The sequence below is a fragment of the Leptonychotes weddellii genome, chromosome 9 (genome assembly GCF_054177405.1).
Source record: "Leptonychotes weddellii isolate Sample4059 chromosome 9, ASM5417740v2, whole genome shotgun sequence".
In the NCBI taxonomy this organism is placed as follows: domain Eukaryota; kingdom Metazoa; phylum Chordata; class Mammalia; order Carnivora; family Phocidae; genus Leptonychotes; species Leptonychotes weddellii.
The window spans coordinates 118882278-118907327 of record NC_138377.1 but is presented as its reverse complement, the minus strand read 5'-3'; the positions used below and the strand labels follow the sequence as shown (position 1 = coordinate 118907327).

The 25050-nt window shown below is 43.7% G+C and overlaps 1 protein-coding gene across 1 annotated transcript in view; it reads right to left on the bottom strand.

The window, feature by feature from the left end:
• AGBL1 (AGBL carboxypeptidase 1) overlaps window positions 1-25050 on the bottom strand; it is a 637151-nt gene that overhangs the window by 504033 nt on the left and 108068 nt on the right. Inside the window, exons 7-14 of the mRNA XM_081831887.1 lie at window positions 24146-24187; window positions 20879-20995; window positions 19278-19858; window positions 17440-17523; window positions 17119-17205; window positions 14375-14523; window positions 12802-12889; window positions 4140-4284 (exon numbers count right to left, since the gene is read on the bottom strand). Of these exons, the coding sequence (XP_081688013.1) occupies window positions 4140-4284; window positions 12802-12889; window positions 14375-14523; window positions 17119-17205; window positions 17440-17523; window positions 19278-19858; window positions 20879-20995; window positions 24146-24187 (1293 nt within the window). The remainder of the gene's footprint in view (window positions 1-4139; window positions 4285-12801; window positions 12890-14374; window positions 14524-17118; window positions 17206-17439; window positions 17524-19277; window positions 19859-20878; window positions 20996-24145; window positions 24188-25050) is intronic.

Below are 25050 nucleotides of genomic sequence, written 5' to 3'. Positions count from 1 at the left end.
TATGATCATTCTTCTTCTTGCCAACTTGTACTAAGTTCCCAGTGAGATCCTACTTCCTTGCCCTCTAAAACATCCATCAGAAACTCTCTTGGGGCCCCATTTTCAACCAATACTACTTTCTACCTTGGGACAATCCACAACATAATCCAAATACTTTAATGAGTATTGCTAACACTTGAACCATCATTGCAATTATTGACAGCTTGATATGAATGGTTGAAATTGAATTCCATTTGCTTGCTTCATAATTATAATAATATTTCTTTCTTTTTGCTTTATCTTAATACTATAATTTGGACAATTTAACAGAGTTCCTGGCAAGCATCTGGAAGATATCAATTTGAAAGAACCAAATGCTAATTCTCTTATTATAAGAGAATAATAAAATTTTTTAAGTTGCAAAATTGTATTCATGTTGAAAAACATCCAATACACATGTCCTCTACTATAAAAATGTCTGTAATTATTAAACATAATCCATATTATAGGAGATTTACAAATTATGAATTCCACATAGAAATGTATTTTCCACCCCTCGGCACCCCTCGGCATCACCCCCAAGTAACATGCAGTTAATTCTGCCCTTGGGGTATCATTCACATTTAATTTATCACTGATCTGTTGGAAGAAAAACTGTTTCTCCTTAGGACAGGTCCAAAAATAAAAATGAGTAGTGTGCACTATGGAATGTATTCATTGTGTCCAGGATGGGAGGAAGAGATTTTTAAGAGAAGTCTTAGAGTCAATTATAGTCTTAAACCTGGAGAGAACAAAGACCATGCATTACTGGAAATGTAAAACCAAAAACGGACTACCATTTTTCACTTTCAAGAAACAAATGTCCTTCTTACTCTGTTCTGCTCGCTTAGGAGAAACGAAAACATATCCCTTTTCCTTTGTCTCTTTTTCATTAACTCTCCTCAAACTTCCCCAATGGGAAGAGATTCCCAGTCAACAGGGTAAGGAACAAGCCAGTAAGCATCGATTCACAAGATCTCTCTCTCTCCCTCTCATGGAGACCAAGGAAATGGGAGGGGAAGGGGCTCCTCTTTTCTTGTGTTTTTGTCCCCCCTCAAGACAAAATTATCCCCACTCCAGACTCTACTGGTTCCCAAGCTATTTGTTGATTATAAACTTCAGACCCTGTGGTCTGACAAGAGCACAAAAGTTCATTGGACCTGAGGCGTAATTTGTGATGGACAGTAGCTCCTACAACTGGAGCCCACTTTTATAGGTACATGCAGCCACCAAGCTGTGTGGTTGTACAACCTCTGATGGTGGGTTCAAGTCAACAACCCAGGGTGTTTATCCATAACACTGAGTGCCACGGACATGGTTCAGCTGGATAGCGTTGTTCCCAAACATGGTCCCATTTTTTTTCTTTTTTTTTTAAATTTTTTATTTAAATTCAGTTTAGTTAATATATAGCATATTATTAGTTTCAGGGGTAGAGTTTAGTGATTCATCAGTTGCATGTAACACCCAGTGCTCATTTCATCAAGGGCCCTCCTTAATGCCCAACACCCAGTTTACCCCATCCTCCCACCCACCACCCCCTCCAGCAACCCTCAGTGTGTTTCCTAGAGTTAAGTCGATGCAATGGAATATTGCTCAGCCATCAAAAAGAATGAAATCCTGGGCGCCTGGGTGGCTCAGATGGTTAAGCGTCTGCCTTCGGCTCAGGTCATAATCCCGGGGTCCTGGGATCGAGTCCCGCATCGGGCTCCCTGCTGGGCGGGGAGCCTGCTTCTCCCTCTGCCTCTGCCTCTCTCTCTCTCTCTCTCTGACTCTCATGAATAAATAAATAAAACATTAAAAAAAAAAAAAAGAATGAAATCCTGCCATTTGCAATGATGTGGATGGAGCTGGTGGGCATTATGCTAAGCGAAATAAGTCAGTCAGAGAAAGACAAATACCATATGATTTCACTCACATGTAGAATTTAAGAAAAAAAAAAGATGAGCATAGGGGAAGGAAAGGAAAAAGAAAATAAGATAAAAACAGAGAGGGAGCCAAACACTGATGGGTTTTTGCAAGGTGCCTGCAAGTTGATTCAAAGTCTGAAACTTTTTCAGCCAGAGCTTAACCGCATCTGGCTTCTTACTGTAAGTTCTAGACTTTGAAACAGCTTGCAGGCACCTCACAAGAACCCATCAGAGCATCCTGGGGTACGAATGGGACTGTGTTTGAGGAACAACATGATCCTGCTGAACCACATCCATGGCACTCAGTGTTACAGATAAAAACCATGGGTTGATGACTTGAACCCAACCATCTGACATTATACAATCACATAACTTGATACTACATGTACCTACAAAAGTAGACTACCGTTATAGTAGCTACTGTCCATCAGAGCAGGCAAGGATACCAATCTGATCCCAGAGCAGAACTTCTTCTGAATTTCTTCTACACTTTTTCTACAGAAAAGCAGAAAGGGAACAGGAATATCGATCGATCCCAGGCTGGTGCTCCTCCCTGCTTGGCCACTAGCTAGATGCGAGGTGTCTAGGCCTCAATGTTTGCATCTGTAAATGACAAGGGTGCATCAAACAATTTCCCAAACCCCTTCAAGCTCTGAAGTTTTATATAAACTGCCACTGAGAATCACGTCAGTGTCTAAGATATTACAACAAGGGAAAAGAACAGGGTCCTGGACCCCTGGATGCTTCCCCCAACAGAAAAGGCAAAACACACACGCAAAGAGGAGTCCCCTTCCCCAGTCAACTCTGTACACACGGTGCTTCTCAGGCAAGACAATAAAAGCAGCTGTTGAAGGGGATCATGAATCTTCCCTGCTCTACATCCCTAGAGGCGAAAAGCATGTTTTATAATAAACATAGCTTGTTACAGCGTAGCTCGTGACGGATATTTGTTGGATTAACTTCTTGAGATCCCTAAGTGTGAAACACAAATAATACTAGTTGTGTATCTTTTGCAATCTGGAAAACAGTAAAAAAATCTCTCTTTAGGCAAGACAACATATGGGGAGCAGGGCAGATGCACCTTCCTGAAGCAGTCAGCCAAGCGGTTTCAGATATGCCTTCTCGATGGAGAAACACTTCCATTTATACCTGGACATTCCTTTTGAAGGCAAGGGATGTTCTTGGTTATCATCTTTTCCCACTCCTTATCACAGACTTACAATGAAAATGCTCATCCTTCAGGCCAAGTGAGAGATACACTCACACATACAGCACGTATTATTATAAATATGCTAATAATATTTTGCATTAACACAGAGGATGAGAGTACTTTACAGAAGATACTTCTAGCTCATTAATCCTCGGGAGAGCCATGAAATAGCTGGGGGGAAAGGGACAGTTTGCCAACTTTTCCAAATGACAGGAAACTGCACGGTTTCAGCAGTTTGCTCAGATCCGTCCAGTGAGGCTTTTGCAGGGCCTGACCGAACACAGGAATGCTAACTTCAGGTTTGGACTGACTGACTCCACACCCCTCTCATAGCCAGACTGAGGCCCTCGTTTGCAGTGACTCGGTGTTGACTTCTTCCACACCTCTCATGCACCCTGGATCCTTCTAGCACCTCTGCTCAAGGCCATGGGAACCACTGCAGAGAAAAGCTGAAGTGGCTGCTTGCTCATGGGCTCAGGTGGTTTTCTCCAGCTTCTCCACTCCTTTACCTTCTGCTTCACTCCTCTCAGTGGGGCCATGGGCTTCAAATCTGCCTCTCGGCTGACCTTATGATTTTTACCCTCATTTATTTATTTATTTATTTATTTTAGAAACCATCTTTTTTTCTTTTTTTTCCCCCCCATTTCATCTAGATCATCTCATTCCAATCTCACGACTTCATGTTTAAACTTGAGGGCTTCTTAAACACAGAGAGCCCCTACGACACGGCCCCACCTCCTCCTACACTCGACCTGCCGATGCAGAGCCTTGCCTGCCACTTGGGTCTTCAGAACATCCCTGGTCATGACCCCAGGGTTCTGCTTGGCCCGCAGAAGAAGCTGGAACCCACAGGAAGCCACCAAATTGGTGACAGCAAGGCCTGGCTCCCTTAGGAAGGCAATAATAGCTCCCCACCAGGAAGCCAGGGTCTCCTGAATGTTTCCAGGGAAACCCTGAAGAGCCCCTTCAGCCCGGCCAGGGTGATGCTGTCAAGAGGACGTTACCAGGAGGGCTGTGTAGGTGTAGGGATAGTGGTAGGCCAGGTAGCAGGCATCCTCATTGTGCGGGAAAGTGACCACAAAGGTGAGGGTATAAAAACACTTCTTAGACGCTCCCCCCATGACGGCTGCACTCTGGCGATAATGATTTCTAAAAGAGAAAGGAGAAGGGAGAATGAGGGAGAGGTCCCAGATGCTATAAACCTGCCATGTTATACACTGGCAACATGTTCTTCACTTGAAACTCTATGTGGGTGAAACTTAGAAAACAGGGAAACTGCCAGGTCATGAGCCAAACCAGCAACATCTAGGCAGGTCTATCTCTTTTTTTTTTTTTTTTTTTTTTTGGAGGGAGACGGAGAGCACACACAAGCTGGGGTGGAGGGGCAGAAGGAGAGGGGGAGAGAGAGAATCTCAAGCAAGCTCCATGCTCAGCGCGGAGCCCGACACAGGGCTCGATCCCACGACCCTGAGATCAAGACCTGGACCAAAATCAAGAGTCAGACGCTTAACCAACGGAGTCACTCAGATGCCCCAAGTCCATCTGTCTCCTAATTGTGGCATATATGCCATAAGCCTTTCCTTGCTGTGTCTGAAAATGAAGCCTACAGAGTCACTGAGCTATAAAACAGACAGATATGTGAATAATTCTGTGCACCCCAAGATGCAATTGCAGGCATATCCTTTATTACCCAAATGTGGGTTTCCCCAGTCCCTGCCTTTCCCCAGACCCCACAGAGTTTAGCTCTTCCTTTCCCTTCTGCCTGCCAAGTGGTTTCGTTAACAATCATTACTACTACATACTGAGTTCCAACTCGACACTTAACACGTGTCACCTTATGTTATCATTGCAACAGCCCATCGTGTGCATAAAGAAACAATAGCTTAGGAAAATTCATTTGTCAAAGGTGGCAAGGCTAGAACGTGGTCATGATGGGACTCGAACCCAGATCTGCCTGTCTGCGAAGACTTTGTTCATTCCACTGTACAATACTTGCTTCCCAAAGGAATACATTTGTCACCCCATGTGAAGCTTCTTATAGCTTCAGAGTGCACATTTTCCTTTGTCAAAGATGAAGAACCAATTTTGATACTTCAGAGAACAGTATCAAAGTAAATTGCACCCAGAAGTACATTCCGAGCAATATTTTCCCCATACACTGCCAGTTATGCCCGCGCCTTGGCTGTTGATGCAGAGGCAGCTGTGCAGGCTTTCCTGAGAAATGTTATCATCAAGACTGCATTATGATGCAAAACACGCCCCGGACACTGAAAGATGTAATTCCACCTTTGAACATTTACAATGTTGGCTTACTTGTCTGTGGTGCTTTGGGCTTTTATTGGGGGAAAGGGTGGGGAGAGGGAAGAAATAGCAGGTAATGAATGTCTGTTCTTGCAAAATGTAAAAAAAAAAAAAAAAATACAGATTATTCTTTTCTGCCTTTTTGCTACCTATGTGCCACCGCCCCCAACCAAAGCAAACCAAACAAACAAACAAACAAAAAATCAGGCAAGCAATAAAGGAAGAAACAGAAAGCAGACTGTCTTGTTTCTTGTGGTTTTGTGGGTTTTCAATATTAATAAAACTAGGAATGGGGCGCCTGGGTGGCTCAGTTGGTTAAGCAACTGCCTTCGGCTCAGGTCATGATCCTGGAGTCCCGGGATCGAGTCCCGCATCGGGCTCCCTGCTCAGCGAGGAGCCTGCTTCTCCCTCTGACCCTCCCCCCTCTCATGTACTCTCTCTCATTCTCGCTCTCTCAAATAAATAAATAAATCTTTAAAATAAATAAATAAATAAATAAATAAATAAATAAAACTAGGAATGGCAGACCCACAAACTATGGCCTGACACATTTCTCTTGCCTCAGCTTCTGCCAACACAGCACCCTAGGGCCCTGGTCATCGTAGGGAGAGAAGGATACCCCTAACACTGTCAGCCCCAAGTGATTCTCCCTGTCACTTTTTAGATCACATGAATAGGACCCAATTTCCTCTGTGACTCCAGCACTAGCAACTTCAAAAAGGCATCTTCACCCAGGGTGCCATCTGGATCTTGATACCTAATTGGATCTCCTTTCTCCATATTTCCCCCAAAGTTCTGTACTTCTTTAAGAGCTAAGGCTCTGGTTATTAGAAAGTATCGAGAAGCATTTGGTAGCTCAGAAAGCATGCAAGCCACATAGGCTCTACCTTTTATTTTCTTTCCAATTTCACTCAAAAGGCTCCCCTGCAAATGCTCATCCAGTTGAGACCTCCCTGAACAACAGGAACTGGTCAATTACACCCCTCTACACTGATGACCCATGTAACACAAAATGAGACAGTCAAAATGGTCAAGGTGTTGACCGCCAACCAAAATGTGGAAGAGCACTTCACCTGTAAGCACACACATGGGCACACACCTGGGCACACGCCCCATAGATTCATATTCATGAAGGTAAAGGCAGATGGAAACATAACACCTAGGGCCTCTCCATCCCCAAGCTCCTCACCCACAAGGAGGGGACACAGAGCCTGCATCCTTCCTCGGGTATAAAAGATTTCCCTGAGAGCCAGGGGGGTGGTCTCCTTTGACATGAGCCGTGCTTCCTGGTCCACTTCCCGCTGTACCATTAAGTACACTGAAATCACATAACAGGGACATTGACCGTAAGCACATTCAGCCTTACCCCACCAGCCATCAGAGTGAGCAAGAAAGGAAGAGAAACCAAGAATGTGAAATCCCCATCCCTAGGCTCTTTCCACCATTCATATCAAACCTGGACTCCAGGGAGGGAACAGCTTCAGTGAAATGGGAAGAGAAATAAAATAAAAGGATTCTTAGTTTTGGAACTTCTGTGGACCTACGTTCTAGTGATTTAAGGGAAGTGTAAGGAATTTGAACAGCTGTTTCAGTTGTATGAAATCCACCTTCTCGTAGCCCCAACACACACACACACACACACACACACTATAGCTTGGTGGGCAAGAATCTTGTGGGCAAGACTAAAAGCTCCTCACTGGGGCACCTGGGTGGCTGAGTCGCTTAAGCATCTGCCTTCGGCTCAGGTCATGATCCCAAGGTCCTGGGATTGAGTCCTGTATCGGGCTCCCTACTCAGTGGGGAGTCTGCTTCTCCCTCTCCCCTGCTCATGCTCACTCTTTCTGTCTCTTTCTCTGTCACAAAAATAAATAAAATCTTTTAAATAAATACATACATACATACATACTCCTCGCTGGTAAGCCAGCCCTCCCCAGGATGGTTGTGGACTGCTGGGATTTAAAAATGGGTAACAACTCATTGATGATGAGGTTCTGCTAAAGGAGATTCCATGACAACCCTAGTCTGGGGTCGAAACTCTAGCTGAGCCTAAAGCAAATGTCAGGCTTCCCCACTGGAGTCTCCTGGGGGCCGTGCATGGGGAGCAGGAAAATCCAGATGACCCTACCAATAGCAAAAAATGCTCCTCTTCAGGGACCTCCACGCTTTCCCAAGATCACCTTCTTCAAAGTGAAATGTTCGATAAATCTCTAAAGTAAACCCTTTGCTTGCAACAATTTGATTTGTCCACGGTAAAGTTATATTCTTTTTTTTAATTTTTTTATTATGTTATGTTAATCACCATACATGACATCATTAGTTTTTGATATAGTGTTCCATGATTCATTGTTTGCGTATAACACCCAGTGCTCCATTCAATACGTGCCCTCCTTAATACCCATCACCAGGCTAACCCATCGCCCCACCCCCTCCCCTCTAGAACTCTCAGTTTGTTTCTCAGAGTCCATAGTCTCTCATGGTTCGTCTCCCCCTCCGATTTCCCCCCCTTCATTTTTCCCTTCCTGCCATCTTTTTTTTTTAACATATAATGTATTATTTGTTTCAGAGGTACAGGTCTGTGATTCAACAGTCTTACACAATTCACAGCACTCACCATAGCACATACCCTCCCCAATGTCTATCACTCAGCCACCCCATCCCTCCCACCCCCCACCACTCCAGCAACCCTCAGTTTGTTTCCTGAGATTAAAAATTCCTCATATCAGTGAGAGCATATGATACATTTCTTTCTCTGATTGACTTAGTTATATTCTAACAACAAGTTATTTTTATTTCACCAATTATGATGTGAACATGCTGAGGGATGTTTGCAAGGCAGTAACATTCATCCTTTATATTTTAAGTGACTCCCATGTTCTTCCTTTGTACCGAAAACCCTTTCCTTCTACCTCACTCAGACAACTCCTTCTGCCTTCAAGCCTCAACCCAAGGGTTTCCTCTTCCAGCAAGCCTTCTCTGATACCTGCTCTTTTACATAGTTCTTACCACACCCTGTCTCTCCCTCATTGCTAACCCTTTATGACAGGGATTATGCTTATTGGTTTGTGTATCTGGCACAGAAGTTGGACTTAGCAGCTGTTCGGTTAAAGTCTGTAGGATAAATGGACTCCAGGAGTAGTAATTAGAACACCTAAAATATTCCACCTCTAATCCTACTGGTATATTTTTAAGGTTAAGTGTTACTGTACACACTCTACAGATGGGGAAATCGAGGATCACGGATATGATGCAACAGAAAGCACAGCAAGTAGGATCAACCCCACGAGTGTGCTGACTCCAAAACCAAGATCTCTTTTATTATATCACCTTTGTCTTGGAAATGGATAAGATGACAAGAAGTGTTTTGGCCCAATTTAGCCAGTAACAATGTGAAGTTTTGGTCTTCATAAATCAGGGCTGCTTACAAACCTAAAGTCTAAAGTAACAGAAGGAATCTAACATAAAACAGATGAGAGCTCCTAAAAATGAAACATTTCACTGATTCTTTATGTCATTGGTGCCACAAAGAAGTTTCTACTAGTTATGGATGATTGCTGACATTCACTGAACATCTACTATGCACCAGACACAGCGCTCAACTTTCTACCTGCTTGTCCTCATTTCATTATTCCATTATTGGCTCCATTTTACAGATGAGGGATCAGAAGTTGAGGCTGGAATAATCTGCCCAAAGTCACACCACTGATGACGAGTGCTGGAAGTCTGATTCGAAGAACTTTCTCTCCTTGATCTGCTCTTGGAGATGGAGAAGAAGCCTGGGTGAAAATCAAGGGCATTCTCCAATTTGCTGGATCCTAAATAGGTGATGTTGGGTCAAAGATGACCCAAGGTCGGGTAGAGCCAGCTTATCCAGTTAAAAGGCTCCCCCCTTCACTTTTCCATTCCCTGAACCATTTGTCTTAGGACCAATCTACACTTTTATAATCATAAAGCCTTCAATGAAGCAAGGAGCAAAGTACACAAATGCATAGTTATGAACTCAATCTATTTCCATTTGCACTTAAAAATACGCTGGGAAGGGCGCCTGGGTGGCTCAGTTGGTTAAGCGACTGCCTTCGGCTCAGGTCATGATCCTGGAGTCCTGGGATCGAGTCCCACATTGGGCTCCCTGCTCAGCAGGGGGTCTGCTTCTCCCTCTTCCCTCTCGTGCTCTCTGTCTCTCATTCTCTCTCTCTCAAATAAATAAAAATAAAATCTTTAAAAAAAAAAGAAAAAAGAAAAAAAATACGCTGGGAAGTCATTTTCTTTTCCCCTGTGCGTGTATGAAATAAGCAAATGCCAAGCTAGAGAGTGAAGTAGATAATCTTATAATGACCCGGCTCTGTTTAACAAGGGTGCATCATTTCATGTGGGTCTAATAAGGCAGAGCAGCCAAGCCACTGGGCTTCCCCGGGTCTGCAGCATTACTAATATTCCATACAACGCCAAATCTCCCTCCTGAGATCCCTCAGAGGGATGCATGATGGCAGAGCTCGTGTATGACATTCATCTTCATGAGTGAGCTGTTCCATCTCCTCTCACGAGCCGAGATAAATGTCAGAAGAGATCAGCCGTTGTGTATTACATGGCCACTCTGAGCGTGCGGCTTCCCTCCCTCTGCCCGTCAGCAGCAAAATTACTTTAGACCAGAGCCAGGAAAGGATTCGGAAAGGTGCGAGGCTGTGTACATTGCAGGAAGAAGCAGAAAGCGGGGAAGTCGATAAAGCAGGAAGTGCAAGTGTCCTTGCTTACTTTTATGAGAGGCATGGAAAAAGGAGCCTGCTCATTTATGTCCTTCCCTCCCCAGGATCCCTTTTACTTTCTGGACTACTGGTCTGCAAAGTGGGTTGGAGAGGGGGATGGGCTGGAGGAGGAGAAGGGGTTCCGGGAGAGGGGCAAGATGGTCAACGGCGCACAGGATAAAATATCAGATTTTTCCTCAAATGGGTATGATCTAGGTACTAAGGAAGAAATTCAGTTGTCTTAAGGTTTAATATGGGGATTGACACCACTGTCCTTCTGCGGTCCAAGTCAACCTGATTATAAATTATAACCTAATTATAAAGCAAACTACAGTAGAGCAATCTTATCCATTCTTCTCTGCTGGGTTTCCAGAGCTGGAATATGAACAACGCATTGCATTATACGTCTCTGGCTTTCATGTATCAGGAAGCTGAGTATCGATTGCCGAATGGGAAGAGCTCCACACCTCCCTCATTCTTTTGCTTTTAACTTCTGGCAAGGTAGTTAAGTTTGCAGAAGCCTACTTCAGGACTATATTTCCTAAATTAAGCTAAACCTCACAATATAGACTGTTAGTTGTTGTTGTCTAGAATCTGGGAACTTAACAGCACAATAGAAATACAACTTCTGAGTTCCTGATGATGTGCTGGAGACAGAGAAATAAGGAGGTAAAGTTCTCTCAAATTAATACACTGGAGAGAATAAAGGCAGGGGTGAAGCAAACACATCTTCTAGAGCAAATCAACTCAAAGACTGTGATGGGTATAAAGGGAGAAATAGGTTTGACAATCTAAGGTATTCTATAGTAGGGAGAGGTGTCCTGAGCTGTGGTTGAATAGAGATACACACATGTATCCTGTTGTTAAATCACATTATTAGAAATATGTTATCATAATGTGGTGAATAATTGTAAAACAAACTACATTACAATGTAGCAATCTTATCCATTCATCTCTGTTGTATTCATGACTGCAATATGAAAAATGAATTACATTACACATTCATGGTTTTCATGTTACCCCTCTGTTGCTCTTTAATCACATAACAATTGTCTTGTTAATGAATCTAACAGCTACTAACATTAACTTTGGCTTTCCTGAGGCCGAGGCTGTGTTTTTGGATGTGGGGCTTCTTTCTTCCTTCTCTATTTGGCAGATGCTTAGTCCCCACAAGCCTGCTTCTTACTACCCCCCTCCCAGAGGAACAGCCTCCAGGGAGAGTTCTACTCCCCTGGGAGAGAATACTGAATGTTGTGTTTGTCCAATCTCTTACTAAGCTCCAGATCCAAGCAGGCAGCAAGCTGGGCCTTTCATATTTATTTAGGGTTACTATTTTCACAGGACACACCAAGGTTCAAAATTTAGGCTTTTGCTGTTTTTCCTTGTAGTTCTTGGCTTCCTCCACTTTGAGATGGTTTTTAGTCTAAATCTCTTTGGAATGTGAAAAGATCCTGGGAGTTTCTAGATATGGAGGCCAGAGAGAAATTGCCATATAGGTGAATGGAAAACCAACAAAATCATAATATTTTGCTATTGTTCTAAAGAATATGATGAAAATACCGCCCAGATCCATATCCTAATACATCAAGGACTGAAGATTGCCAACTCTTTTATTACAAACTGTAAGTCAGCCCAGTTCCGTGTTTTGTAGACAGTACTTATCTCTATGGTGATTTTTGCCTTTGTGTCTGATAGATAGGAAAGGTCAGGAATTGGGTTGCTCTATCAGTGTTCCTGTCCTGTCTCAAAAGCCAAAAGGCAAGAGAGTATATATGCTCTTTCTTTTTGGTATTAATAACAATCCTAAACTCTAGAATGTCTGATAATATTTTTCTTAGGGTCCTCTTGTAATATCAGAGAGAGATACACCTTGCTTTATCCAATAAAACAAGTGCTAGCCTGTCAGTTTTTATAAGAAATTAGCAATGAGCTAATAATTAATTACATATGTCCTGTGTCCTGTGTCCTAACAGTTCCTGTCCTTTTTCTTTCTTATGAATGTATATTTTTTATTTTCCATCAAAAGAAAATGCACAAATGAGCAATTCATGGGTTGGGAATCCATTTCTTTTATCAAAAGATATGGATAATTTAGATTTCATTTACAACTTTACAGAATAAATTGATGAAACTGGCTACCAATCAAGGGTTGAAGATGAACTCTAGAAATGCTCCCTCTTTTATTTTTTTCCAAAAAATCATCTTGCTGTGGAGGAATAGTTACTTAAGTGGACCTGTCACCTATCCACTCCCATCTACTTTTGAAAACTGGAGCACAGGATGAGTAAGAATAGGCCAGAAAATCTCAGATTTTTTGTTCACTGGGATACACGGAAAGAGGTAAAGAACGGAGGCTTGTGAACTAAGCACTTGTTGCGTCTGTATAAGTTCTAACATCCAACAACAAGGTCTAAGGGTTTTAATGTGTTGATTTTCTCTGAAAATCAAAAGATTTCTTGGGTTCTACTGTGGGTGCCATTTAACATGCTTGTGCTTCTAAAGGGCAGGGCATTCGCCACTGGGACACGGACGGATGGCTGAGGTTTCTCAGATCAACACAGAAGAGCAGGAAATTGAGAAAGAATGAAAGAGCAGAGAAAAGGAAGCTAGCAACACTCTAACTTACTTGTAATAACAGATTTCATAGCCCATCCGTATCCAGGTGGGTCTGCCAAGAAGAGCCTCCTTCACAGAATACACAGTTGGCTGCATCCCTGCACAGAACAGAGGCAGGATTAATCACTGGGGAGGGGCACCCTGGGTGGCTCCGTCAGTGTGGCAACGGGACCCTTAATTGTGGCTCAGGTCATGATCTCAGGGCCGTGAGATCGTGCGTCAGACTCCGAGCCAGCACTGAGCCTGCTTAAGACTGTCTCTTTCCCTCTCCCTCTGCCCCTACACCCCATATCTTAAAAAAAAAAAAAGTATTAATCTCTGGGGAAAGAGAAAAGGGAAAGAGAGCTGTGATGGGCTGAATCATGGCCCTCTGAGAAATCCAGGTCCTAACCCCTGGAAGCTGTGAATGGTGCCTTATATGGCAAAAGGGATTTCATAGATGTAATTAAATTAAGGATTTTGAGATGGAGAGATTATCCTGGTGGGCCCTAAATGCAATCACTTATGTCCTTTTAGGAGGGAGGCAGAAGGAGGTTTGACTGCACAGGAGAAGCTATGTGACTGAAGCAGAGGGAGACTGGGAGATGCTACACGGCCAGCTTTGAAGAGGGAGGAAGGGGCCATGAGCCAAGGGATGCAAGGAACACAACTCTATAAACAGCGGGAAAAAAATACCAAACAAACAGAAAATCCCTTAGATGCTCCAGTGGGCATGGCCCTTCTAGCACCTTCACTGTAGCCCAGTGAAACTGATTTTGGACTTGTAGCCACTAGAATTGTAAAAGAGTAAATCTGTCTTGTTTTAAGCCACTGAGTTTGTGACAATTTGTTACAGCAGACACATGGAGCAAATACAAGAGTCAGGGTTCATATTTTCTCTTTCTACACCAGCAAGAATCTATTTAGTCGGTACAAAATAGAGGCAGTACCCTGTGCTTAGACCTAGAGATATGGGAATATTTATTCCTCACTCAAAGTCACTCAATGAATTAGTATATGATCCAGCAATAGCATGCAGAATTTTCCATTTCTGGAAACATTCAAAGTCAATGTGGGCTGCCAATCACTTTGTCCCTTGAATTTCTCCTCCAAAATGGCCGCAGGTATTCAGGAGAACTTGAACTTTCCCCATATTTTCTGAGAGTGCAAATCAATGTCATCCAATTGGATTGTGCTGTTTTCCTTTCTGGGACAAATAGGTCAATATATTTGCTGCTGTGGGATTTAGGAGATGAAGAGAAGGAATAAATGAGAGGTTCTCATGGACCTCCAAAAGTTCAAGGTGGGGCAAGGCAGTCAGGAAGTAATGGAATGGCAGGCATGGTATTAACATTCCACCAGAGTGAGGACTTCCAGCTTGCCTTCCATGATGGTAGTCTGCCACAGGTTGACCACCATCTTGCCACACATGGCAACCAAAACATTCAGCCCAACTTCAAACCCTTTGGGAACCCAAACAGGGCTTACAGTAATAAGCCAATCAATCACAGAGGGGCACCATTCCTAGTGTTAGCCAGAAGATCTAGCTTCTAGAACTTGTAGAAGGTCTAGAAGATCTTGGGTGTTGGCCCAAGAGCTCATACCGTAATTAAACTGGCTGTTGGGCTTCTCACAGTTGATGATGTTGAAGCGGTAAGGGACGGCAGCTCTCATGCCGCTCACCTGGAAGTAGAACCACTGCTGGTGCTGGCTGCTATTCACGTCAGTGTTGACCAGCAAATCGTATTCCCGCCTGCAAAGTCAGACGCAAGATTGGAGGGCTACAAGTCTCTAAGGGAACGTCCAACACTGAGAAGCTACACATCTCAGGTTCCAGAGGACTGATCTAAGACCTGGGATCTCAGTGGGCTGGTAAGTTACAGTGACTGTGCTCATCTCACAAAATTGGACACACAGGACATAGAAATGTGGGGAGAGGGGAGCAGGTTCTTGGTATTAGGAGAATCAATTATACAACCACAGCCTATCTTTTTATTAAACTGTGATTTAATAAATTAATAATTAAACCCTCTGGCAGGAAAAATACAAGTGTGCTATATCCCACAGAAAATTCAATCACATCTGGTTGATGCTGCACATTACTTTTGAGGCTCAGTCTCCTTGTATGGAAAATGGAAATAATGCCTAAATTTGCAGGGCTGTCTGTAAAGATTAAGTGGTATCATACAGGTAAGCCCCCAGCAAAGCAACAAACATGAATTAGGCTAGCAATGCAGGAGTTGTGTGTTCATTTTGTCCCTAACTTACATGCAGTAAAGTGTACAAATTTTAAGTGTACAACTCAGTGAATTTAAATAAATTCATCTGGACACTCCTGTTCGGCAATTACCCAGATAGGACATTTCCAGTGCCCCAGGAGACTCTTGCGTGTCCCCTCTCTATTACTATCTGCAAAGCTAACCAATTTTTTGAGCTGTAGCAACAAAATTAACAATGCAGTTTTGACTTCAACATTATTATCGGTATATTTTCAAAAATATGATTGCTCCATCCCCTCGGCATATTCTTTGAGTTGCTCCTCTAGAAAGGGTGATGTATTTGCCCTGATCTGTTCACACCCTGCCATTCTGGACCCCTGCAAAGTGGTACAGTCAGATTTCTGGAAGGGGGGGCTTTGCAGAAGGCATATCAGAGCAGAGTAGAGCTACCTGACGGAGACCCACTGCTCACACAGTCACTCTAAGCATCTCCCTTGAACCACTGAGGCTGAGATACAGCGAATGAAGCATAGTCCATCAAGTGACGCTCATAAGGACAAATCCAGAAAGACTACAGCCCTCAAATGATCTCCTACGCCCACCATCCTCTCCAAAAATGGATCATCAAAACTCCTTGCCTATATATACGTTTGCTTTCTGTCCTCTGACTCCATTACCCTGACCATAATTGGTTTAGGATTCTACACACTGGCCAAAGGCAGATATCTGGAAAGAGAGAGAGAGAGACCAGAACAAGGCCAGCAGGGCAGACACATCATGGACTGACCACTGTCCCCCCCCAGGAGACTCCTGCTTAGGTTTTCTCTCCTGTATCCCTTAAACATGATATATAAACAGAGTAATAAAAGCAGGCACCACCACAAGACGTAGAAGCTGAGCTGGCAACAGAAAGAGAAGAAGCCTAGAAAGAATGTTAACAGAACTGCCTTTCTCTTCTTCAGCCCATGTAGCTCAACTTGGATTTGTTTTTTATGTCGGGCTTCCTTGAAATAGTTCATGTACAAAACAAACAAACGGAAAAGGATCACTGCTCACCTGCCCACACCCAAAAAAGAAAAATTTCAAAAATGACTCCTCAGATAGATACAAAACAGGCTGACCTAGCTGAAGTTCTGTGCCCTGGCAAGGGTGAATATGCATCCCTGAAGACAGGCTCATGCTGAGTGCGCTGGGCACTATTCTAAGAGCGTGATGTGTTTTTAGCTAACTCGCGTTAAAAAAAATGCCTATGATGTGGGTGCCGTCACTGTCCCCATTTTCTGGGTGAGGAAAAAAAGGCATGGAGTAGAGTCAGGTAATTGCTCGAAATCTCCTGGTGGGGAAGAGGTGAGGTGGCTCCAGCATTCTGATTCCAGAGTCTGTGACCCCCACACCATTAACTGTTCTGGACTGCTGTCTTCGGGAGTTCACCCATAGAAGATGGGTGACAAATCCTGATTTTTGGCATATGACAAATAGAGTCCACACTGGTACTGAGGGAAGAATGATACCATAGCCGTCTCTTCTGCGCCGAAAATTTTTGTTTTGTGTCCTCTCCCCCTTTTTAGTTTGTACAGACCTAGACTTTCCTTGCCTGTGAAATACTTGTCTAGTAATAAGAGCTCATTGAGAGATTCTGCCAGAGAGGCATGGCACTACGCATGCCCTTGAATCAAGAGTAACGCACCTCTCCACGGGGAGCCCAATGTTCCTGCCACCTACATTCACAGCGATGGGAGCAACAGACGTGAAGAGGTACAGGACCAGGGGACCCCATGTACCCTGCTGTGTCAACGGAACCAGCCCTGGCATCAACAGGAGTACAAACATCCCAGTCCAAGGACTCCCGCATCCAAGGATGGAGCCATTATTTGGAATACAAGTGTATTCATAACTTTCACCTCTACTTGCCACCTTGCTGTGACATCAGCTAATGAGCCCCCTAGTGGTGTGCCCGTAAATGTTTAGCAACGGACTGAGAGGAAAACCTTCATGTGACTTGTTTGCCCGTTCTCGGGGTATAAACTCTCCCGCCGTGGCTGATTTCAAATGACTGATGTGAGACCACGGTACGGAGAATAGGGAGGAGAGAGGCACAACCTGCTACCTTCGTGGGTTTCCTTACTTACTCACGCACTTGGATGGCTTTGCGAAGATTTCCTGACTCAAACTTGGAGGAGAACCGCAAGCAGTCAGAAGCGGTGTCTTGCAACAGCCTGTAATGAAATAGGAAACATGTGAACACATGCATTCCTGCTATTCTTGGGCATAGCCTGACATTTCTTAGAGATAAGCTTTTTCTTACAGAGTCTTGAATATGAATTCTGATCGTGTTTCAGGGAGAAGGGGTGGATTACTAACATAAAGCATGATTATTTTCATGTCATTAAGAGGATACTCCATACTCCACCCCCATCTTCCATGTTCCACTGATGCTCAAGACCACCTACCAAGGCTCATCTAAACTGAAGACGACTTTATTTATAACATCACTTGGCTGGATGAGCCTCCGGACATCCTCAAATATCTTGATCCTAGAAAGGAAAATTGGAAACATTTTAAGGGTTGGCTCTCACTCCTGACCCCATCCATCCTATGGTCATCTGGGAAGGGCCTTGAGAGTCATCAGAGAATTATGAAAGAAAAAATTAATAATGCCCCCCAACCTGGGGCTACAAGAGTGGAAAAAGTGCTGTCTCTCCTTCCTTTTGTTCTTTATCAAAAAATGAAACTACGGGCGCCTGGGTGGCTCAGTTGGTTAAGCGACTGCCTTCGGCTCGGGTCATGATCCCGGAGTCCGTGGATCGAGTCCCGCATCGGGCTCCCTGCTCGGCAGGGAGTCTGCTTCTCCCTCTGACCCTCTCCCCTCTCATGTGCTCTCTCTCTCATTCTCTCTCTCAAATAAATAAATAAAAAATAAAAAAAAAATGAAACTACACTGAGCAATAGGAATGTAGGATGCACTGATGCCAGATTTTAGTTGGAAGATTCTTGACTTGAAGGGGAATTTTTTTCAAGAGCATTTAGACTAATGGACTCCAAAGGTTTTTGGTTGTGAGAGTAAGAGGGTCCTTTGCACAGAGACAATATTTGAGGGAGACTTTAGGATTGTTGACTCTTAGCATCCTCAAGGGCTTCAAGGCTTCAGTAAGCCTCTGAACTCTTGGGTCATTTCTATTCCTTGGGTTCTGTCATCTCCAGAAAACTAAGGTCAATCTTCTGAGAAACACTCATATTCAGGAAGTTTAAGTAAGAGGACAGAAGGAAGCCCAACGGATCTTTCAGATTCCCTCCTTGAATTTCTGATCCATGTTTTTTGGTGGAGTGGGAGAAAGAGAGGGGAGGTAGACAAGAGGCCTAGACTCAAGGGGAGCATGTTCTGTCAAAGGGGGAGGTGTTGCTGGGCCAGCCCCTGTGCTGTGTCTCTCAGGAACTTGAGCATAGCAGATAACCTGCAAAGGATAGGGTCAGAGATGTCAGCAGGAGCCCAAGTCTGAGCAGCTCATGGGATCCACCATTACTTTGCTGATGAAATGGAAAATAAGTTCATGAAACTTTCTGGTATGCACACTTTGCTCCATTGACTTAGCATATGCATACTCAATGTTTGTTTGTTTTCCAAGGAAAATCATTTTTCCTTGGCTTTAGCCATTTACATTTTAATCTCACTATGTTGATCCAAAGGCAAAGCTCCCTTTCCATCATTCTGGGAATAACCCACCACCCAAAGTTTCTATCCTAGAGAATGCATATTTTCCTTACAATCTTCAGTGATAGAGCAGAACTATTCTCCCAGCCAAGCCAGGTTTTATAAGGTTGGGACTGTGAGATGGGGGTACACCACCTCCTTTCGTCAACAAGAGATCAGATGCCAATTTACAGTGAATTAAAAAAGAAAGATCCCAAATAATCCACACTGTTTTTTTGGTGGGTTTTTTTTTTTTTTCTGAGAAACTTCCTTTAAGGAATGATCCCAATTATTTGGAGAAACTGGGTTATCTTTCCCTGTTATGATCTGCAATGCATTCTGGGATACGGGGTTGCATTAGAACCATCGAAGGGATTCTTTTTCTAGCAACACATGCCTGTCGCTATCCCACACTTGGTTCTGACATGTCCAGGGAGGGAGGCAAGCTTCTGTGTTTGGCAAAAGCTTCCCAAAGGATCTGAACATGCTACTGCTTGATTCTCACTTTTCCTAAGATGGCAGAACTCTCTATACAAACCATTCTGCCTATTAAAATATTAAAGACAAAAAATATAGCTTCCAAATCAGCAGCACCATCACCTTTGGAGTCCACACTTGCGCTCCAGCATTGACTGAGCAAAGGGAGGTGGACGGTGACCCCAGAGGTCAGGAAATGCCATCCTCTTGAAGTCAGCTACAGATCTGGTTCTTCTGGCTTTGGCCATATAAAGAGAGGGGTCATGGAAGGGGATATGCTTGGGATGTGTCTGCAGAAGCTTATCTATTACTTCAGCAGTTTCTGTAGGCCTAGTGGAATTGGAGAAGGAGGCACTCATCATTGGGCAGGAAATCACGTCTATATCCCAAGCATCCTGTTTGAGGGAAGCTTGAATGTCAGGGATTTCTTTTCCAGAAGAATTTATCCCAAGACCATTTGATTGCATGTTTTGGTATGCAGTGTTCCCAGGGCCTTTTTTGGAGGCTGGATGCATGGCGGACCTCCCCATCTTCACCATACTCAGGAGGGAAGTCTGGACCATGTCTTCTCTTTCTTGCCCCCAGGAGCGTTGGTCCTCAGTCAAACAATGCTGCTTTGGGGAGGCTGCAGTCGGAATGTGGTAGTGCTTGGCATGCTGAGTCTCTTCAAAGTTCAAATCATCTGCAGGTTTAGACTCGAGTTCCTTCAGGTTTAAAATGGAAAAGAATATGTCAGTGTTTCCTCCCTGGTAGAAAATACAACTTGACCCCTATCCTCACTCTCTGGGCACAGAGTTAAGCATAAATTCTGTGAATTAGGAAGCTTTTTCCAAGGTCAGACAAGAAAAGGCTAAGCTTCAAGAATCAAATGAATGGTAGAATCATAGAAATTCATGTTTGGAAGGGGCATTGGGTGGGTCTAGTACAATTCTATATAGCACACAAATGCCCTCTGGAACACCCCAAAAAGTTACAGCCTCGTTGAACAAACTTATTTACAGGGTTTTCATTACACCCCAAGGCAGCGCCTTTCATTTGAGGATCATTCTGTTCGTTTAAAAAAAAAAAAAGTCTTCCTTACACTGAACTGAAATTTCCTTCCCTGAAACTTTTACCTATGGATCCCCTTTGGCCTTCTGGAGTAAAATAGAATATACTGCCTCCCTTCTCCATGGGATTTAGCTGGTACCTTTAGAGGTGGGCAAATTCATGATATATTAAGAGTCATAAGAAAATAATAGAGATCCAAAGTCAGGTCTAAAAGACAACAGCAATAGTAATGGGAGCAGCAACTAGCCACTACATCGCCAGGTGCAAGGTTCTCAATTTGTTTCTACTAACAAAAAACCCTGAAATCAGACTGACCACCTTCAGAAAGCCATCTAGTACAACTTGCCCACTCAATAAATCATCAAGAATTTTCAGTGCATTTTCAGGACGTGAGGACAAGTCACTTTGTCCCCCAGACAATAGGCGGCAATGTGTACAGTCCTATTTCCATCTCCGTGCCAGGTGTCCCTACTGGAGGCGCCTTGCATACATCCAGACCAGCCACCTTTTTCACATTTTGCTTAGCCTTCTGCTTCTCTCTCAGAAAGACCCCAGAAGCAGATTGCTAATGATGAGCAGTGCTCTCCATCTGGAGAGCTCCTGCTTGGCCTCTCAGGCTCTGCAAAGAACCTATCATGCATCACCATGGAGCAGAACCAGGGCATATGCCCTACCTCAAAGCTGCAGGAGAGCTCAAGACACATCGCCTCATACTGCATCAGTTCCTCTTCGGGTCGGTCAAGACCAGGTTTGGAACTTAGCTTGTTCACATCCGTTTCCAAGTCATCATCCTACAATGGAATATCCAAATGTATATATATATATATATATATATGTGTGTGTGTGTGTGTGTATATATACACAGTCAAGACAGTCACCCTGAAAAGCAATGAGACAAGCTACTACACGTGTGATTTTTCAGAATCTTGGGACATGGTTTCCTTGCCTCCAAATTATAGTGCTAACCTACGCAAAGGAGAATTTAAGATGTCGGGTTGTATTTTTTTTTTTTAAGATTTTATTTATTTATTTGACAGAGACAGAGAGACAGAGAGAGAGCACAAGTAGGCAGAGCAGCAGGCAGAGAAAGAGGGAGAAGCAGGCTCCCCACTGAGCAGGGAGCCCAATGCGGGGCTCAATCCCAGGACCCTGGGATCATGACCTGAGCCGAAGGCAGATGCTTAACCAACTGAGCCACCCAGGCACCCCTGGGTTTTATTTTTTTAATGAAAAGAAAGAAGGTATACAACTTTTCTCAGCATCCATCTCAGGATTTATCAGCCCCCACTGTAAATAACTAATTTATATAAAATTAGTAAAGTGCGATATGAAAGAATTCTGTGTCTTGCCACCACCATCATCAACAGAATTGTAATCACTGCACCTATTCTTCTATCCCCCTTCCCATTTAGGTCCCTCAGGCTTCTGAAAAACATTTAATGAGCATCTACTATGAGCAGGTACCATTCTGGGCATTGAGTTAGCGATAATGGAACAGACAAAGGTCAATGTCCCTATGGAATCCGCCTTCTATCGAGAGAAGGAAGAGAGCAAACAAATGAAGAAGGTCATTTCTAACAGTGATAAATGCCATGGATATATTGAAGGGGGCAGTGGGATTGACCCTGAGGTGGGGGGTGTGGGAAGCTGTTTAGATTGTGTGAGCTGATGGGCACCTGGGTAGCTCCAGTTGGTTAAGCATCTGCCTTTGGCTCAGGTCATGATCCCAGGGCCCTGGGATCAAGTCCCGCATTGGACTCCCTGCTCAGCAGGGAGTCTGCTTCTTCCTCTACCCCTCCCCCCCGACTTGTGATCTCTCTCTCTCTCTCTCTCTCACACAAATAAAATCCTTAGATTGCGTGAGTTGAGACGACCTCGTGGAGGAGGTGACATTTTAACTAGAACAGAGGGGAAGAAATCACCAGCAGAACAGCTGATGATGGTTTCCAGAAAGAAGATGGTTGCAGCACAGAGAACAGGAAGAAGATGGCAGGAGTAAGCATTCGAGAAGGAGGCACTAGGCGGGGCCTTCCAGACCCGGGGAGGGGTTTGTCACCTCCCGTTGCACTTTACCCCATTAAAGATTTATGTTTACCCCGTCACTGCCAGTCTTTTCTTCATTGGGCTGAATAATCCCAGACCCTTAATATTTATTTCTAGATCATCATTTCACAATAGTTAAATGGTGTGGGTGACTTTCCTCCCAACACCTCTGTATTTTCCAAAGGTTATAAAGTCTTACACAGAAAGGACACCAAGAATCAAGCAGTTCAGTCTTTTCATCTTTCCGTGTCTTTCCTGGGCCCAGTTTCCCTAATGAAGTAGGGGAGAAAAACCTACCCTGTGTATTAGTTAAGGAAAAACCTGGCAGTCCTGAAGGCCTGGACTGTTCTTCTTTAAGTCAAATGAATATGGACAATAAATGTTTATATGACTGATTGGGGCAGGGGGAGGGAAGAAAATGCAACATTCTATCCCTCTTCTGGAATTTTCCTCCAAACTTTAAATTAAAAGAAAAATTGATCTCATGAGGTTGATTTCATGGTATTTTCTGATACAGTGCGCACCAGGCCCAAACTCCTTAGCCTGGTTCTGGAGATCCCATCATTCTTGTTCTTTCCAGGTTTATCTATCAGTTCCTACTTGCCTCCACCCTCCTTGCTGCAGCTTCAGCTATGCGCCAGAGTGCTACCAATGGAAACCCATCTGGCAGGTGACTGGGAAGAGTCTCCCGACCAGCAAGTAAGGCTGTTGTGTCTGGAGTGAAGAGTGTCATGCAGCCCATGAGCTGCAGCCGAATGCATTCTAAATGTGGCTAGGTGACCTACTGAGCTTTATGGCAGGGGTTAGCTAACTATAACCTACTGTCAGTTTTTGTAAAAAATGTTTTATTGGAACACAGGCACACCCATTTATTTATGCATTATCTGTGGGTAGTTTCTCGGTATAGCAGTGAAGTGAAGTAGTTGTAACAGAGACCATCTCTGGTACCCAAAGTTTTCTATCTCAGTCTCTGAATCTCCAGGCACTCAGGTTGGTTCTCCCCTCCTTCTCTGTTTCTTATAAATACCATTTATACTTATTCAGGGATGGCCCTGTGTCTGTGTCCTCACAGCAACCCAGGTAGGATTCATCATTTAGGATTCTGGGACCCATCTAATCCAGATCATGCTTTCTGGCCCTTCTTCCTCATATTGGACCTTTCAGATATTATTGACTTTCCCCAGCCTTACACTTGAGCTCACCACCCTTTCGAAGATGATGATTTGAACTCTGGTAGGGACAACCTCCAAGTTCACTAGAACTCTTTGAAGATAAAAATATATGCCTTGTTTGCTTTTGTATCATATTACCATCCCCAGGAAATTAGCCTGCTGCCTCCCACATGGATCACAGCCAAGAAAGTACCTGCAAGAAACAAAAAACTGAAAAGGAAGGAAAAGAGGGAGCAAAGGAGAGGAGAGCTTGAAGTCATTCTGATTATCCTCCTCCTCTTCAGAGTTTGTCCAAATCAAACAGCTGTGTTCACAAAGAATAAAAAAAATATTTAAAAAAAAAAAAAAAAAAACACAGCCAACATCTGGTCTATACTTCTTACAAGTTTCTCTTTTCTTATGTTGACACTGAGTTTTCAAAGAAAGTCACCCAAGTTTCCATTCTTAAGACTCTTTACAGACAAAAGTTCCTTTTAATCATTCTTTCTAAACAGTTGAGCCCAATTATTAACTAAGACTTTTCAAATGAAAAGGCCATCAGTTAACAGCCTGGGTCGGATCTATGACCAGAAACAAATATTCCTGGCTTCTTGCCCACATTTCTTGCAGCAAATGCTTCTGGGTTCACGAAGGAAAATCAGTTTGCTGGAATGCCAGTTCCCTTGCTCTTTTGCAACACCCCAGAATCAAGCCTTGAGTCCGATGTGCCCTGTTTCTCTGATTCACATTTACACACTGACTTCTCATCTTCTCCTTTTGGCTCGAAGGCTTTGATGAATAGCTTCCAAGCCCTCACCAATTTGTTCTGTGCTTCTTTCCCAGCTGGATTTGTTGCTTTGTTTGGGTTTCCCTCCAACCCAACCCACCAACATCTGCAGCGCGGTGGGGGAAAAGGAGAACGTCTGAACGCTCTCCATCCTGTGCGGCATGAGTCAGGCACCGGCATGCAGCTTGTCCCTGCACATCAGATACAAGAGGCGACTGACACTCTGCATCAGACACCCAGTTACCAAAGAACAAGGAAGAGGGTAGGGAAAGTGGCATTGATGAACGATCGCCACAGCACAGTATTATTCAGATAATGCAGTGAGTACTCAATACGCCTGTGCTGTTAAGCCACGGCAAAGATCCAGTTTACTACTGATGACTTCAGAAATGATTCCATTTATCAACAAAACTCTGAGAACACTGGAGGGTCGATAGCAGTCTTAACCTAGAGACTGAGCAGTCTTAACCTAGAGTCTTAACCTAGAAGCTGAGCTTTAGCCTCTATGAGTCTGTGGCTACCATCTTATGATAGAGAACTCAGAACTCCAGAGAACTCTCTAGATGGGTAGGTAGGTAGGAGGGAAGGGAAGAAAAAAAGAAGGGAGGGAAGGAAAAGATGAGGTGGGTGGATGGGTCGATGGATGGATGGATGATGATAGGCAAATAAATATACAGATGATAGATTTTTTCAAATTCAGGTTTCAGAAAAGTGTCTTTTCATACAAAAGGCTAACAGACACATGAAAAAATGTTCATCATCATTAGCATCAGGGAAATTCAAATCAAAACCACATTGAGATACCACCTTACACCAGTTAGAATGGCAAAAATGGACAGGGAAAGAAACAACAAATGTTGGAGAG